The sequence below is a fragment of the Nelusetta ayraudi genome, unplaced genomic scaffold (assembly GCF_046127955.1).
Source record: "Nelusetta ayraudi isolate G7.1 ecotype Tasmania unplaced genomic scaffold, CSIRO-AGI_Nayr_v1 ptg000002l, whole genome shotgun sequence".
NCBI lineage: Eukaryota > Metazoa > Chordata > Actinopteri > Tetraodontiformes > Monacanthidae > Nelusetta > Nelusetta ayraudi.
In genome coordinates, this window is record NW_027466052.1 from 12,681,036 (window position 1) to 12,697,050 (window position 16,015).

The window sequence follows — 16,015 nt, forward strand, 5'->3', positions numbered from 1 at the left end:
GCAGGTCCAGTAGCGCGGTTTTGGCGGTACCAGCCCCTTCCTCAAGTCCCGACAGTGCCTCTCGACGGCGGCCAGTTTGGTCGTGACCGGGTCCGGTCCGAAAGGCCCGGGCTCGTACACGCTGTGGTCGGTTCACGACTGCGTGAAAGCAGCGGGAAACTTGCGGTTGGTCAAGTCAACCGCTCCGTTATTCAGTGTTCAAAGTTGCTCACCATAAAGTTAAATGTATATACAACACTTACGTTACGTTGCTGTGGCTATTTATTTGTTTCGTTTGGTGCACACTGAGCCAGAGCAATTGTATTGCCAATAAATATGCCAAATAAAAACGACGAGTAAACAAACTTAAAAAATAAATAAATAAAAATGATTATTATAATAAAATTAACGTTCCAAAGACTCTGTTAACCACTTATTTCCCGGTTTAAGGTTTGGTCACTCAAAAAACAAACTTTTTCAAACATTACCTGGAAGAATATTACTTCTCAAACTCTCCTAATATAACTTGTACTCTGCATATATGCAATTTGCTGCTCATGTCGAGAGCGTCATCTAGTGGATGCTGAGCTGACCTGAACGCCGCGCGTTGACGAGAACGTGTGCTAGAGCTGTGATTGCCTTCACTGCAACTTGGTGCAGTGAACGCATCATCAGATGGACGTAGAGAGCTTCTCGTGAGAAGTTCAGGGACGGAGTGGGAGGGGGCGTCAGCATTACTAAACCACGATATGAGGCCATTTTTATGTATAGAGGGATAAAGGGAAAATGAAATGTGTTGTCAAGAGTTCTGTTTCAAAATAAAGTGTCCCAGAGACATCTGCATAAAGAAAGAGCCACACAAACATCACTGAGCAGTCACAGCTCACAGTTACAGCTACAGGATGGAGTGGGTAGATGTAGGTTTGGATTACATACATATGTTTTATCTTACTATATTCCAAAAACTTGATTCAATATGCAATTTGAAACTATTGCCATTCAGGCCAGCTTCGTCTTTACTGGCACTGAATTTTCACTGTGAAACAATATTGCTGTTTATGAAAACCACACTTTGCTATGCCTTAATGAGTTGTATGTGTTATGTGTTTTCAATTAGGTCTAATTATTTAAAACAAAATTTTGCATTGTTGCTGTTATCAGTATCTTCATTTATATTATTTTGTATTAAACTAAAATATGCCAATATTCCAAATATTGCCTCAATATGATTTAGTATTGCAACAACAACCTCACAATTCTAATACCTATCTTCATGTGACATGACCATGGAAGAAAACACAAAACATACATTTTAATGCATTGTGGCAGAGAACAATAGGTATGTTCATCGCTTTACTTAAACCCATGGTTTGCATCTAGGACATGTGATAGCTCTAATAGCCTTTACAGCAGCAGACAGAAGCAAGGAGAACAGGTGTAGAAGTACACAGTGTACTGCAAGTGGTCTTGACTTTCAATGACAGTAGAAACTAGAGTGAACCGGAGGCCTGTCTGGCCCTGCATGTTCTTTGTAGTGCGCACTGTTTATGTGTGTGCACGCAGAGGGCGCACTCCGCTCAGCAGCCTTTAATCTGAGCTTTATGCCACTGTGTTGGGTTACAGCAGCGAACAATGAGCGCTCTGTTCTCCACTGAGGTGCCACAGCTGGGACCTCTGGGTATTCTCAGTCCACATCTCAGTGTTGTGGCGATCCTAAGAAAGACTGCAGACTTCCCAGAGGCGGGTCGAGCAACCAGACATACACCAGATATGCGATCGAGCACGTTGAACGCACACTTAGAGCACATATTGATTTCATCTTTTATACCTCAGACACGTTACTGCTGGAAGAAATGGCTGTGATTTTCAGTTCCTGTCTTTTGGGTTGTTTAGGTTCCTTCGCACAGCCAGCGCTGCTGGGCTTGTTTAGTAACGGAAACGAGGCAGCAGAGAACACAAAAACTAGGCTTCATCCCTTGTGGACTGGTGAGCAGCCAACATTTTCAACAAGCTGAATTTCCTCCAAGAAAGCAGTGGCCACAACAGTGACTACTTTCTGAAAATACAGCAGGTGGAGAGCTACACATTTTTCATCCATCTATTACTGTACTTTTCTTGCACATTACAGCAAAAAAAGACTTCCACACTGGAGTGACCACTACATTACTAACATGCTGGAATTATCCTTGTGGACAGCATAACACTGCTCGTAAACAGACCCCTTGCACGTAGGAGAATGAGACCACGCATTATTTCACGTTGCCATGCCTTACAACTCTGCAGCTAGTTTGGAAAATACATGTTAATCGTCAAGAAAAAGAAGAATGGCCCAAAGATTACCGGCACGTACGCAAGTGCAACACTTAGCTCTAATTCTTCATACAACAGCATCATTAACAGGAATACCACTCTATCCATCAAAGAAAGAAACGTGTAGCTGGAGAATGGTTGTTTTTGGTAATAAGAGAAAAATAAACAGGATAGAGGGCAAACATTTAAGCCTTATGTTACAGATTTGTAATTTTTCTTTAACCAAGTAATGAGAAACTCGACTGTAGACTTAATTTTCTACAAATAAAAGCTTTAGTTAGTGCTTCACACCTTCCTACAGTAGGTAACAGAAAGAGCCGGCATAGCAGCCTTGACAGGAAGTTCTTGTTGAGACAATTGCTCACGGCAAACATGCACATGTCCACCATCTCTATCTCCACTATTGTCCCATAACACAGATAAATACTGCCTGCAGAGGAAATGAAAATTGTACTAAAGCACTCAGACTTAATGGAAAAAATAAATAAATTGTGATTTATTTTGTAAATAGATCACTAGTCTGCACCCCTTCAGCATGCTAGATACATACATATGTTCTATTTCAATATTTAATTTAATTTCAAAAACGGTTTTTTGAACGGTTTTCAGTTCCATTAATGCTTTTCGGGCCCAAATTCACCCTGCTAAATTCCACATAAATGGCACAATAATGTCTCTAATGTATCATTGCAGTGTCTTCATTGAATCTGAGAGAGAAAATGCAAGAGCACAGAGTGGAGCTAAAGAAAGAATGCTCATACAATTTATCTTTTTTTTTAAAAAAAAAAAGATGGCACATTTATTGCAACATAAATGTTATATACATTGTGTTTTCCTGTTGAAAAAGACAGAAAATTCAATTTTCTGTTGTTGCAGAAGTTTCTTTTTTTTCCTTTTTTGATGTGCATCGACGATACATTTTTTTTGACACGTGAACAAATCTTTCATAATTCAACAACAGAGACTGAAGAATAAGATGGTGACCACACTTTTAGGAATCCGGAGCTCGTACGAAGCCTTTTGAAATACTAAACTACGAGCAACAGTTCAGCTATGTTCTTGAAATGCCATATGTAAATAGCCTGTAGTAATGGACAGGTTACTGTGAATAACCGTACATTTTACTATCTAATATAGTAAAATAAAGTAAGAAACTTTTTACTCAAAACTTTTGCTTTCAAAAATCTAGAAAGAGTAATATTTAGAATTCAAGAAATATTCTTACAATATTATTGTATAAAAGACTAACTACAGTGAAAAATAAGCCAAATGATTTTTTTTTTTCCTTTTGAGTTTCTTTTCTTTGTCTTATATTATACAAGGGAAAAGCATCTGGGAATACAGCAAAGTCATAATTGGCAAACAGAGGAGCAAACAAATATAAGAGGGACGGGAAACAAAAACAAATGCAGGAAAGAGAGCGGGAAGTAGCGAACACGATCAAAGTCAATCAAAGTCTGCCGACATGAACACTGAGATGAAGAACAAGGCCACATTCAGTCCAAGAATATACCAAAATGGATTTTTTTTTTTCAACCACAAAAACATGATAATTTAAAGACAAATTGTTCAATGCAAACTCTCTGCGGCATCTTGAATTCTAATGTATCTCCCTTTTCTAAGCAGAGTGGTCATTCTGAACGTGGCAGCCTTGCTTAAGGTGAAAATGACAATGACAATATACTCTCACCCAGTTGTACCACAGAATCCCTCATTCCTGAGGTATAATGAAGACAATACACAAAGAAATAATGGAATACAAAAGCAAGTCTTACGACAAAAGACTGAACAAAAGGAAAAAAGCATGCACAGAGAGGGAGAACGACATCAAGCCATGGTCAATGTCTTGAAACGACACAGAAGAAAATCCTGTTGCTTTTGTTCATTATTGTGCTACAGTTCTATTCAAAATCTAATCTTGTTGCGCTGGGCGTGTCCCAACTTGGATCAAGATCAAACTGAAAGGTCTTCTCTTTTGACTGAAACTGGATATAATAATGCTGGAAGCCAAAAAGAAATGACTTGTTAGAACACAAAAAAGTATAACTAAACTCGGAATAACTGCATTTGAAATCATATATCTTCAGATACAGAGAGTAAATTTAAAGCGACGTGTTCATCAGGCCAGGAGAAAGCATGGTCTTCGTTTTTATACATATTCTGTAATCATCATCGTCGTCGTCATGCAGAGTCTAATTAGCTGGTGGAGAAAATCAGCCACCCTCCCCAACCCCTTACTGCAAACGTATGCAGGCTAAATAGAGACAAGAATCGGCAAAGTGATGCTGCTGCTTACATTTAACACTATATGGCAAAGGAAGCGGACGGACACTCGAGTGCCATGCTCCTTTAGTTAAGACACTAAATATATGCAGGGAATGCTAAGGTTAGCAAAAATGTTTGCGCTCTGTAATTTTCACTGCCCACTGCCCACTGTCGGGTAAAAAAAAACTTAAAAAAAAACTTAAAATTGAGCTTTCAGTGAACCTACAGTTTGCCAAGTTTTCTCTGTCACCATAATAAAGTTACTGATGCTCACGGGCCTTTTTTTTAGGGTGACCATACTTTGATGACTGGACACCAGGACACTTGTCGCGACAATTGGATACTCAAAGATCCCTTATAATTTCAATATACTTAAAGTATGTCTTCACCTCTAGAAAAAAATCACTAGCAAAAGGACAGGATGTGAAAACCGGACGTGTCCTGGGAAAACAGGATGTTTGGTCATCCTACTCTTATTCTGGACTGCAGTACAGAAGCGGCCCTGACCCACGCGACAACAAATAGGTAGTTTTGGTTATATGTGACATGTGTCTATGAATAATATATATAAAAAACAATAAATAATATATCCTCTTTTTTTAAAAACAAAACAAACAAACATGGGGTGTTATTTACTTCTAAAAGCTAAAATAGGTTTAAATTGATTATAAATATGACAATACATTGGCCAATAAATTAATTTTTCTCAGTGCCCAAATAGTATCTCCCTCATCTCTGACTCTTTGAAGCTGCAGAATGGAGTGTTCCGATTTTAAGGTGACACTGGCAAACTATAGATCAAGTGAAAAGCTCCAAGCTTCTCTTTGAATTTGACCGACTTTCCCTTTAGACATACACTTACAAATAGCTCCGTAACATAATAAATAGAAAAAAAGAAATAGACAAACAAAAACAATTGCTGTTACAATGCATTCGTCAATTCAGTTTAGGCACGAGGCAATTTCCACACACTGTCGGAGGAGATTGCAAAGTCTCTGATTGTTCAGAAGCAGTATGCTTCTTGCAGACAGTGATATGTGCTGATTTTTCTTTGCAGGGGGGGAGGGGGGGATTTCGGATGGAAACAGGGTCGCAGGGTCGCTGGACCCTCGGCTCTTCTTTTAATCTCAAGACTGGATCGTTGTAGTTTGGTGGTTTCGCTTTGAGTGGTCTGTCTCCTCTAATTGGTGTCACAAAATGTGAGTCCTGTCTGTCGCTGCCAGGAAGCGAGGTCACCGATTCAGACTGGAAGAAATGATCTGGATCTGTTTGATCTGCAGATAGGAGGGGGAAATGTTTGAAAGAGTGCGTCAGTAAAAACAGAAAGGGCAAATCATCTGCTCCAACTAACTACATCTACACACAAGTTTTTTCACTTAAGAAACAAAACTATTGTCTCTGAGTGACAGATAGCGTTCTGGACTTTTTTTCAAGACTCAATGGCAAAAAACGCACTGACGGTTAAGAAAACCTTGCTTATCGCTTATTGCTGTCTTTTGTCGTTTGTTGTACACAGATTGATTTGAGTGTTTTTGTAACTACTGTATAGTTTATTTTTGCAACAGTGTAGTCTCCCAATTTGGGATCAATAAAGTACATCTATCTATCTATCTATCTATCTATCTATCTATCTATATCTATCTATCTACAACACTGACGGTGAGAGTACCTGTCTGCTCCTCAGAGGTGGCCCATGGGGTTCGATGCGTCAGTCAGGCCTGGGTGGACCCCAGTGTGGGATTGTTGGGTATCACCAGACCCAGCAGAAACCTTTTCCTCCTCCCTCCTTTTGAGGCAGGCTGCTTTAGGGTTCAAATTACGCTCTGTACATCCAAAGACACAACAGCAATGTTTGTCATGTTTCACTGCACCTTTCCAAAGATTCAACATTGACACGATGCGGCGAGGCACTGATAACTGGCATTTAAAACACGCGGCTGCAGCCTCACCTCTGACTTGCTGCTCCAGGTTGAGTATGACGGCCACAGCCTGATGGAGGATTAGCAGTTTTGTCTGCGGCTTCTCGCTTTTCAGGTGCAGCTGGCACATGCGACCCAGCTCCTTGAAGGCCTCGTTGATGTCTCGCACCCTCAAGCGCTCCCGGGCATTGTTGGCCATTCGTCTCTCACGCTCGCGCTCGGCTTTCTGCTCTGGATTCAGATCCTCGTCTTCGGTGATACTGCTGTGGAGACAATCATTCAATTGGATACTTAGTCCATTGACTTGCGAAATTAAAAGTCCCATCCACAAGCAGCACAACACGAAGGCGCACGTGTAAATGTTGATACCTCGTCCGTGTGCCTGCTCTGGGTGTCCTCAGATGTTTGTCACTCTCATCATCAGACTTGTTTTCGGAGAGGTCGTCGCGCATCTCATCTTTGTCCGGTTTCTCAACCTTAAGGTCCAGGGAGGCCGGCAGCTGCCCAGCCAGAGCTGAGGAAAGACCGGCAGCGCACAGTGTCAGGTTAGCTCAACACAAGCCACATGCCTGCCATGTAAATGTGGCTGGTACAACAAACCTCTGAAAACTTCCATTTGATGGTTGAGTTCTGTGCTGGATGTGGAACTCGCGCTTGGCAGACCTCCGTGGCTGTTGTTGAGGCTGGCAGCGTCATCAGAGTGGCCACTTGCCTGCTGTAACACAGAGAGGAAGGACTGTGAGGTGGGACACAGACATTGTCTTTTTGTTTTCAACATGAAACCACTTATTTTTAGCAAGCAGCGTAAGCCAGAATAGTTCATTAAGCCACTTATCGCTGTGAAACTGGATTGGCTGTTAACTAAAGGTGTTTCCAGTTCTCACTTGTACATCGTGAAAAGTTTCACTGTTTTTGTACATGACACAACTTTCATGAAGAGCTGTTGGTCAACAAAAAGGAGAGACAACAGGGATTTGCTGACACAAAATAAAAGCTGCCTATGTCCCAAAAAAAGCTGACATACCTGCGATGAAATATGCTGAAAGCTTTTTCCCGACCCAGCATCTTAGCCTGTGTGGGTTTTTTTTTTGTCAATTTACACCTGTCGTGTTAATTTACGCTCAAATCAAAAACCTGAGAGTGTTGCGGTTGGGTCCAAACACTCTGTGATGGCTGTGAGCCACCTGATGACCTCCTTTCCAGGCTAAAGGCTCCTTCCACTTGGTGTAAATTAAACGCGCTATATACGGGATGCTGCTAAATGCTGAGACATTCTGAACCTAGCACTGCGTAATATAACTAAAACTAATTTAACTAACTACGACCAACAGCAAAAACTAATACCAAACATTTTCCTCTTAATATCTACAGTACACTCATAACATATACTGGCTCTCACAGAGCAGTAGCACAGACTCCTTCCTTCCTCAGGTTTACCACATCTACTTCCCCCTCTAGGCTAGCAGACAGATCTTGACTGAGGGTGGAGGGCACCCCCCCCCCCCCCCCCCCCGCCATTTTCCACAGGAATGTGATCCCCAGTCACTGTTGGCCTCTGTTAACCCCGCCACCCCGAGACACTCCCCTTCCTCAGTGCTACGCTAATCTTTGCTGTGCTCTCAACAGGTGTCCAAACAACTCTTTGTCTGGAGGAGGAGGAGGGAAGCTGGGGCCCTGGCGAGAAAAGAACGCTACCATTTTAATGGCGGGGCCTGATTACCATACAGCTGAGGACTTCTATTTGGGCGGAGGCCGTCGGTTCAGACACACGTTTCCAACGATTCAGATTTCCTGGGTTGTTAAAAAAGAAGCAATGAAAAGGCCTGGGGTGGTGGGGAGCAGGGGGTGTGGAGTAAAAAGCCTGTGGCTGTGCTGTGCCGGGGCTGCTGAGCTCTGTCTGAGGGGACCCCTTCCCACACAGGAAGTGCTGTGTTAGTGCAGACACAGTATGTTCTATCTCACAGTCACTGTCGGTCAACATCACCGCCTCGGCGCAGCCGCCCCCCGAAATAAATACATCCAGTCAAGCTCTTCTGACAGCCAGTGAAACAGTCTTTCATGAGGACAACTCTGGCCAAACCGCACGCAAGAAGACGCAGCGAAAGAAAATGGTGAATGTAAAATGAAATGAAGTGAAATATTACGCTGTGGAGCACTTCATTGGAAATACAAACATATGATTTAAAAGTCTTTGAGTTCGATTCATTCACGTGACGTAATACAGATTTGCAAAAATTGGTCCAATGGAAAATCTGAGCAGCGTTTACAGTGAACATGCTTCATAGAATACAGCGTGAGTTTTGTATGTGGAAACAACCCTTTCATTATTCCATCATTATTTATGTGATGAAGGCCTGAAAGGAAATTGGGAATGGATGATTTTCTATTTGGTTTATAGAGATAATGTGCTGGTACCACTGAAACCAAAAAAACAAAACAGTTCTAACAATAATAGTAATGAAGCTGGATTCCTGATAAATAAATGCACATTTTTAAGTTACTTTGGGTAACATTCAATTAAAAATCCAGCACAGCACACAGCTTGGATTAAACTGTGACTACAGGTTATTAAGTGTGTGTGTCTCTGACTGGAGCTGGACTTTGGGTCACAACAGCACAACACATACGGCGTCACAAAGATTAATGGATTAATTCCGTCCTGGGCAGTCTGATTGTCCACTGAGATCTACTGTTAAGCATGTGCGCTAATGAAGAAAATGCTGGGAGCCCTGCAGAGATTTCTACAGCAAACTGTATCGCTGTGGCAATACACAGAAATTTAAACGGCCTTCTTTGACTGATGATATTTATGCTCAGTTTGGCAAGTGCTCTGTCTACTGTTTCGCAGTGTGAAATCAAACATTCGTCCCAAAAAAATGTGCTTACATTCCAAAGTGCCTTTGCATTGAGCAGAGAGGTTTGAAGTCCTTGGAAGCTTTGCAGAAACTGTTTATCTTCTACCCAAATGATTTAATAATACCTCCAAATTATCAATCTAATTTATATTATAGATATATTTCTAGCTCTTATGTCCGAAGAAATAAATATGTTGGACAGCTAAACGCGACACGATTTATGCTGATTCGTTTAATCCTTGTTTCTCAACCGGTTCACACTTTGACCCAAGAAAAAGTGCCCCCAAAACACACACACACACACACACACACACACACACACACACACACACACACACACACATGCTACTTTCAGCCACGAAGGACAAGTTCATTCCATAACTGCTGCTTTTCTCATTTCTCCTTCACCCTTGCGTATTCAGGCGCTCTCTGGAGGAGAGAGTCTGAAGCCAGCCATTACACTTATGGAAAATATGTCCGGCTGAATTCAACTCTTCATGAGTGGAAAATGTCTCTTTCTTTCTTTCTTTCTTTTTTTTTTTTTTCAACAAATGTCAGTGGACCTATTTTGAACAGGTGGTCAGAGTTTTCGAAGTTTGACAAATAACACAAATCACGAGCCAAAGACACTTGATTTTTCCTTCCATTTGTGCGGTAACTCCTTCCATTTATTCGCTTAAAAAAATAATAATTGTGATATTTGAAAGTTCTCATACCATCGCTGCCGTCCGACTTGGAACCAATGCGGAGGCAGGAAAGTTTGCTCCGAGGGCCGCTATTGGCCCATTCTGCACCTGCCCCAGCAGACTGTGTATGTCACTGGGCAGACTGGCGGTGGAGCCCACAGCATGGTTCCTCAGGACGAGGATTGCATCATCCAGCCTGTCCAGACGATCCTCCATTCGGGACTGGAGGGGCCACAGGGATTGGAGAGTGAAGGGTTGGGGGGAGAGAGGGAGAAGAGAGGAGAAGAAGGACAGAGCAGCTTAGTTTAAGCATATTAGGTTGAAATTGAAAACACTGATTGCATGGTGTGGACTAAAGAAAAAAAAACACACTCGAAACAAATGATAACAAAGGCTGTTCAAATGCAATATCAAGGCAGCCATTTCAGCTTGAGGTGAAAAAGTCAACAGATTCCTTTTGGTGAAATTTAGACAAAAAGCTGCAAGCTGAAGTAGCAATAAGATGACAACGTGAAAATATGGCAAAAATGTAATTAAATAAATTGCATTTCACTGTGAGGATCGTGGACGTCAGCTAGAACTAGTGAGAGAAAATAAAAATGAGGAGAGACATATGGAACATGTAATGATGAAAGGCTCCATCTGTAGTAGAGTACCTCGCAGACATCCTTTAAGAAAGACATGGCATCCTGGAGATGCTCATGCAACTGCTGATGAACTCTGTTTTTCTGGCAAAGTAAAATAAAAAATAGGAGAGGATTACGAGAAAAAAAAAAAAAAAAGATCAGTATCTCTAAGTACCAGAAACACACTGAGAACAATGATTGTTTTTGAAAAGACACAGCGACAGGCAGAGCAGGATTTGGAATGAAGAACACGGCTGCTGACCATTCACTTTGGAAGGATAAAAAAATGTCTGGTGTTTGCACATTTACTAAGTCCTTTCACAATATTCGCCTCCCCTGTTTTCCTTTGTATATCTGGAAAGTGTCGAGAATTTTGCATCATTCGTCAATTTGAAAGCAAAGCGCATGTGTTTCTTCTCAGGCTTTGGGCACAGACTGATTAAAAACCGCCCGCTCGTTTGTCTAATATCACTTGAGCGATGCAATTATCCAGCAAAATATTAGTGTGTTGTAATATTTACGCAATCCAGCGCTGCCTTTTGCCGTGCCCATGGGAAATGACACATTATTATAATTGATTTACCAAATAGCTGTGGTTTCTGGAATTCTTCACTGTCAAAGGCAACTGGCTCAGGTGGATACCAGGTATTTGATTAGGATGCTTCCTGGCAAGCCTCAAGATTTCTGGGTATGCCCAGTTGGTTCGAGACCCGGGAGAACAGCCACAACATGCTGAGGGCGTTCTACACATTCCAGCCTGGGAATTCCTTCAGGATCTCCCTGCTGACAAGCCCTGCCAGGGAGTGGGATGTCTGGAATGGCCCTCTGAGACTGCTGCTGCTGTCGCAACCACATTCCAACGGAACAGTACAAGTTTGAAATATAGAAATGACTGTACATGCAAACTACGTTAAAGTTGGATTTTTATTCTTTTTTACGCTGGCTTTCATTGGAAGCTGATTTTAGGACCTGTTATCATTCATTTGCAGTGATGATATTTTCTTAACATGGGTGGCCACAGGAGATGGTAAACAATGTCACAGGCTGAGTGTGAGAAAACAAGTACACGTAAGATTCAAAGGCTTTCTTACGCTGGACAAATTATGTGATATATCTTTTAATACAAGGTTCACGATTCAGACTGTCAGCCATCCAGAAAAATAAATAGCTTTAAACTGAGGCAAAGTCATCTGTGGTTGGATGGCGTTTCAGAATGTCAATGCAACGATACGATTGCTGTCTGTGCATTTTGATATTTTTAAGACACAATCTTGTTTATGTGTCTGTCGTGAATGCGGTCCCATTAATCACGAAAAGCTGTTTGCATACCTGTTCCGACGAGGGCATTATAATTCAATATTTTGAAATGCATTAGATCTGCGATATTGAAATGCATGAGGCGGCAGCGTTGATGAAAGATGATTTGTAGCTCTGGCTGCATGGCAGCGAAGGAATCCTGGAAAAGTGGTTTTGCAAACAGCTGTCACCCCCACACAGCAGCCCACTTAACTAAACCCATCCCCCAACTGTCATTCCTGTCCTGGCCCACGGAGTGGAGGACAGATGGCAAGCCCCAAGGGACAGGTATTGTTCAGTTTGGTTATCCCTCTGCCCCCACCTTCTTCAGCAGAGTGTCTGTCAGACAAGAATCTCCCCGTAACGCTACCTCGGTCCTGTGGGTAACTTATCTAAAGCCGAGCAGACAGGCAGCTTACCAGCGAGTGGAGGGAGTTCTCATAATTTGGAGAGGAGGGGGTCTGTCCACCAGCACGGGGCCACGGGTTTGTACCTGATGAGATAAAAAGAGCGGCATTAGAGGTCAGTGTGGACTGTATTGCAGCTAGATGTCATCATTGTTGATGGCTCTATCCCACTTCACTGGATAAAGCAGTGAAAAGCCCGGCTGACACACATAAACACAATAATGTCCTGACATTCAGGTCTCCTGATGTTCTACAAAGGATATTTTTTTATATCTTTCGGCCAAACTGTGTTATTTCCTCTTGTTTAAGCCTATTACCAACCTATCAAAGCCGCATCCACATAATAATAAGAATACATAAAATTTTATGTTTGAATTTAAATTTTATTAGCATTTACTTTCCTATCAAAGCTGTGAAAGAAATGCATCAGAGTGATGGCAGCACGCAGCATAGTTTGCCCATTTTCCAGCACATGACTTTACATGGGAGGTTTTGATGAGGGAACTATGTCAAGACTCTGAATTTAATGAGGCTCATGCGCAATGCATTTGCTAGGGTTGCAATGAAAATCAGGCATCTCCAAACGCAGAGACATTCTGCACTGTAGATGACAGTTTGTCTATACTCTACATCTATCTGACATAAATCAGTGGAGAAAAGAGAAGTGGTTTCAGGGGATGCAATTGTCTGTGTTAACGTAACAAAACAGGGTAGAAACCTGGTGGACGTTTCTGACAACTGCAGGAAAGACAAGGCGTACATTCTGCTCATTGTGCTGTTCAAATAGAGAGTTCCATTAATGAATTCCAATAAATTATGCCATTAGCCCTTTGTGGTCTTCTAATTTTGCGTGTGCTGTTAAACTCACTTGGATAAAGTCTTGGAAAAGAAGCAGATTTAATTAACAGACTATTAAGGAAAACTTTAGAGCGGGAAATGAAAAAAGCCTCCTTTGTGGCTCAGCCTTCTCCCAGGTGAATAAGACTGGAACTCTAGATGAACGTCTCCTGGCTGGCAACAGTGAAAAATTAGCCTTGGGCTCCGGTCCCCGCGTGTGCCGTACAGGGGCTAATTGAACAAACCAGCCGTGAGTAATGTGGCTGTGCAGCAGAATAACCCGGTGATTAATGGAGTTTCGACGGTGACCAAATTTTGCGCTCAATTCCGAGAGCTTCTTCTAGCGGCAGACTCGTAATCAGGGTGAATCATTACACAACATCCACGAGAGATTTCACGGGTAACGCTGAAAGAAAAATTCTCGGACCATTCCTTTTCTCAAATGAATTCGAATATGATCGTTATGCAGCCAGCCTTGGCATACTGTCCTCTTAACAGACGTCCCCTCAGTGTGCGATGCTGTCACAGTCATCATCAGCTGAGTAACGGCCTCCCTCCTTCGACCGCTGACAGATAAATAAGACCTTTTGCAGCCTCGCCTGCATGTGTGAGTGTGTGTGTTGCGGGGAACAGCTGTCCACGGGGCAGGGCAGCAGCTGAGGATGAGGAGGGGGGCATACGTTGAGACAGCTGTCGCCACTCCATTACCACGTATGACACAACTGTCCGCTCAAACTTTCCCCGTACTGTCCCCTTTGCTTTCCATTACCCTCCTGCCGCAGTCAGCCCACTCCCCATTGTGTCCCCTCACTGTATCTTTTAATACATAGCCGGCGTATTAAAAACAGAAGTAGATAGGCTGGTTTCAAAAGTAATTTCCTGTTTCCGCTGTTTTGTTGCACATTATGGATATGGAGTATAATTCAGCGACAGAGCTGCCGTGCTATCTTACAAAAGCAGGGCGGGGGAAAAAAGAAAGAGTCGTACAGCCAACCAAGCACTTTTACTCCTTGAAATGGTGTATTAGAGAGTGCGAGGGTGAGGGCCGTGAGAAAAAATAAGACAAACGTATCTAAAATGAGTTTGAAACAGTTTTATTTATTTGTTTTGATGAATTTCTTTTCTGAGAAATGTTACTTGGATGAATGTAAATTGGCCGTTGTTGTTGGACTGAGTGCTGAGCAGAGCTCTGAAGGAGAGGACAAGCAGAAGTTTTCAAAAAAAGTCAACGACTTTTACTCTATTCTTGCTTTAAAAAACCACTGGCGCACTCAAAAGCAACAGTGGCTTGAAAAAAAAAAATCACGCTATCTTCATAGAAAACTTGTGCTTTTATGCTTAGAACTAACAACCCATAACGAAGGTTCCGATGAAGCGCAGGATGTTCAAGCCTGGAGCTCAGTTCATGTTTGGAGTTCACATCTGACAGTTAAATTCCTGGTGACCGGTGGATTTGACATTAAAAATCCAGAGACCGTCCTCTACCTGATCGTCCAGACGGGGTTCCGGCAGAAGTCACGACGGTACCAGCAGAGGCTGCACCTGCTGTGGCTGTCAGCGGCGAGGGAGAACCCACAGGGCTTGATGGGTTTGAGGGAAAGCTGCTGCTCGTGTGGTCAGGTGAATAAATCTGATAGAGGGAAGGAACACAGGGACAGAAATAAAATATGGTTGTGTCAAATGGCGACTTTCTTTTCCAATCAGGAACAGGGAAGAGCTTTTCCTCACTTAAATAAATATATAAATGCTGTTATTATTCATTCGGGGGCTTTAGAAAGTGCCAACGCCCAACTTGGAAACCCAAATATATCAACCAACTAAATCTCCAGAGGCTCATGCTTACGTTCCCAGCACCTCTCTTGCACACACAATTCTTTGCAACGGATTTATGTTGCACATTATATTGGATTATTCCTGATATTTTGTAATTTGTTATTTTTATCTCTCCTGTAGATATATATTTTTCTTTATTTAGTAAAGTTAGCTGTTGTTTTTCAAGCACCAACTACACCAAACGAAATTCCTTGTAAGCATACTTGGAAATAAATATACTTCTGATTCTGATTCTGATACCATGCGCAATAAATTACAATCTGCTATGATAAGTTTGCTGTTTGTTTTGTTTTACATTAAAAAAAAAACAAAAAAATGTTTTGTCGAGGACATCCAGGGAGAACTAGTCGTCTCCTCCAAGGTATGCTGTTTGAAATCTACACGGTTGCTTTTGTGCGGTTGTTGCAGCGTGTGGCGGATGCTAAATTATACCGAGGTCCCTATGTTTTAGGATGGCATGACAATCACAAGGGAACGAAGAGATTACCCCTGCACAACTTCCACAGGGATTTCATTTGTTTAAACAAATGCTGGATTAAAGCGCAAACACATCCCTGATTTTTCCCTCTGTAATAAGAGGATATTGTGGCCATAATGGAACATGTCTAAGAGAAGTCAGGGTATTACCGCTGTATCCTGACTAATTAGCAGAGGGGAAAAAAACAGCTGATCCACAGAGATTTCCCTTCCAAGTAAAGATCAAACTGAGCTCGCAGGAAAACCATTTGACTTCTGTGGAGATGATAGAACGCACTCATTGTTAATAATCTCCTTATTCAATCTTGATCTCGGGGCTTTAGTTTTCAATCAACTTGGAGTATCAGGTCAGGGGCTTGACTGAGTGTAAAGGAACAGACCGTTGTCCCTGAAGGCAGCGACGGCTATTTATGATTTTCTGCAAGCCGAGAGTGCTGAACTTTGTCAGCGCGGCGCTTTCACTTTCAGAAACACAAGTGGGTCAAAAACCAAGGGGGATTAATTGTGTGGTCATCACACTTTTGG

The 16,015-nt window shown here is 42.2% G+C and overlaps 1 protein-coding gene across 4 annotated transcripts in view; it reads right to left on the reverse strand.

The window, feature by feature from the left end:
* Positions 1 to 5,158: 5,158 nt before the first annotated feature.
* tcf12 (transcription factor 12) overlaps positions 5,159 to 16,015 on the reverse strand; it is a 52,370-nt gene continuing 41,513 nt past the window's right edge. For 3 of the 4 annotated variants that reach the window (XM_076024821.1, XM_076024802.1, XM_076024827.1), the window contains 8 exons: positions 14,666 to 14,810; positions 12,356 to 12,429; positions 10,045 to 10,236; positions 7,074 to 7,209; positions 6,843 to 6,987; positions 6,504 to 6,736; positions 6,224 to 6,377; positions 5,159 to 5,828 (listed from right to left, as the gene is read on the reverse strand). In XM_076024821.1, coding sequence (XP_075880936.1) covers positions 6,235 to 6,377; positions 6,504 to 6,736; positions 6,843 to 6,987; positions 7,074 to 7,209; positions 10,045 to 10,236; positions 12,356 to 12,429; positions 14,666 to 14,810 — 1,068 coding nt within the window. In that variant the 3' untranslated portion in view covers positions 5,159 to 5,828; positions 6,224 to 6,234. The remainder of the gene's footprint in view (positions 5,829 to 6,223; positions 6,378 to 6,503; positions 6,737 to 6,842; positions 6,988 to 7,073; positions 7,210 to 10,044; positions 10,237 to 12,355; positions 12,430 to 14,665; positions 14,811 to 16,015) is intronic. The other variant, XM_076024810.1, reaches the window with a different exon arrangement.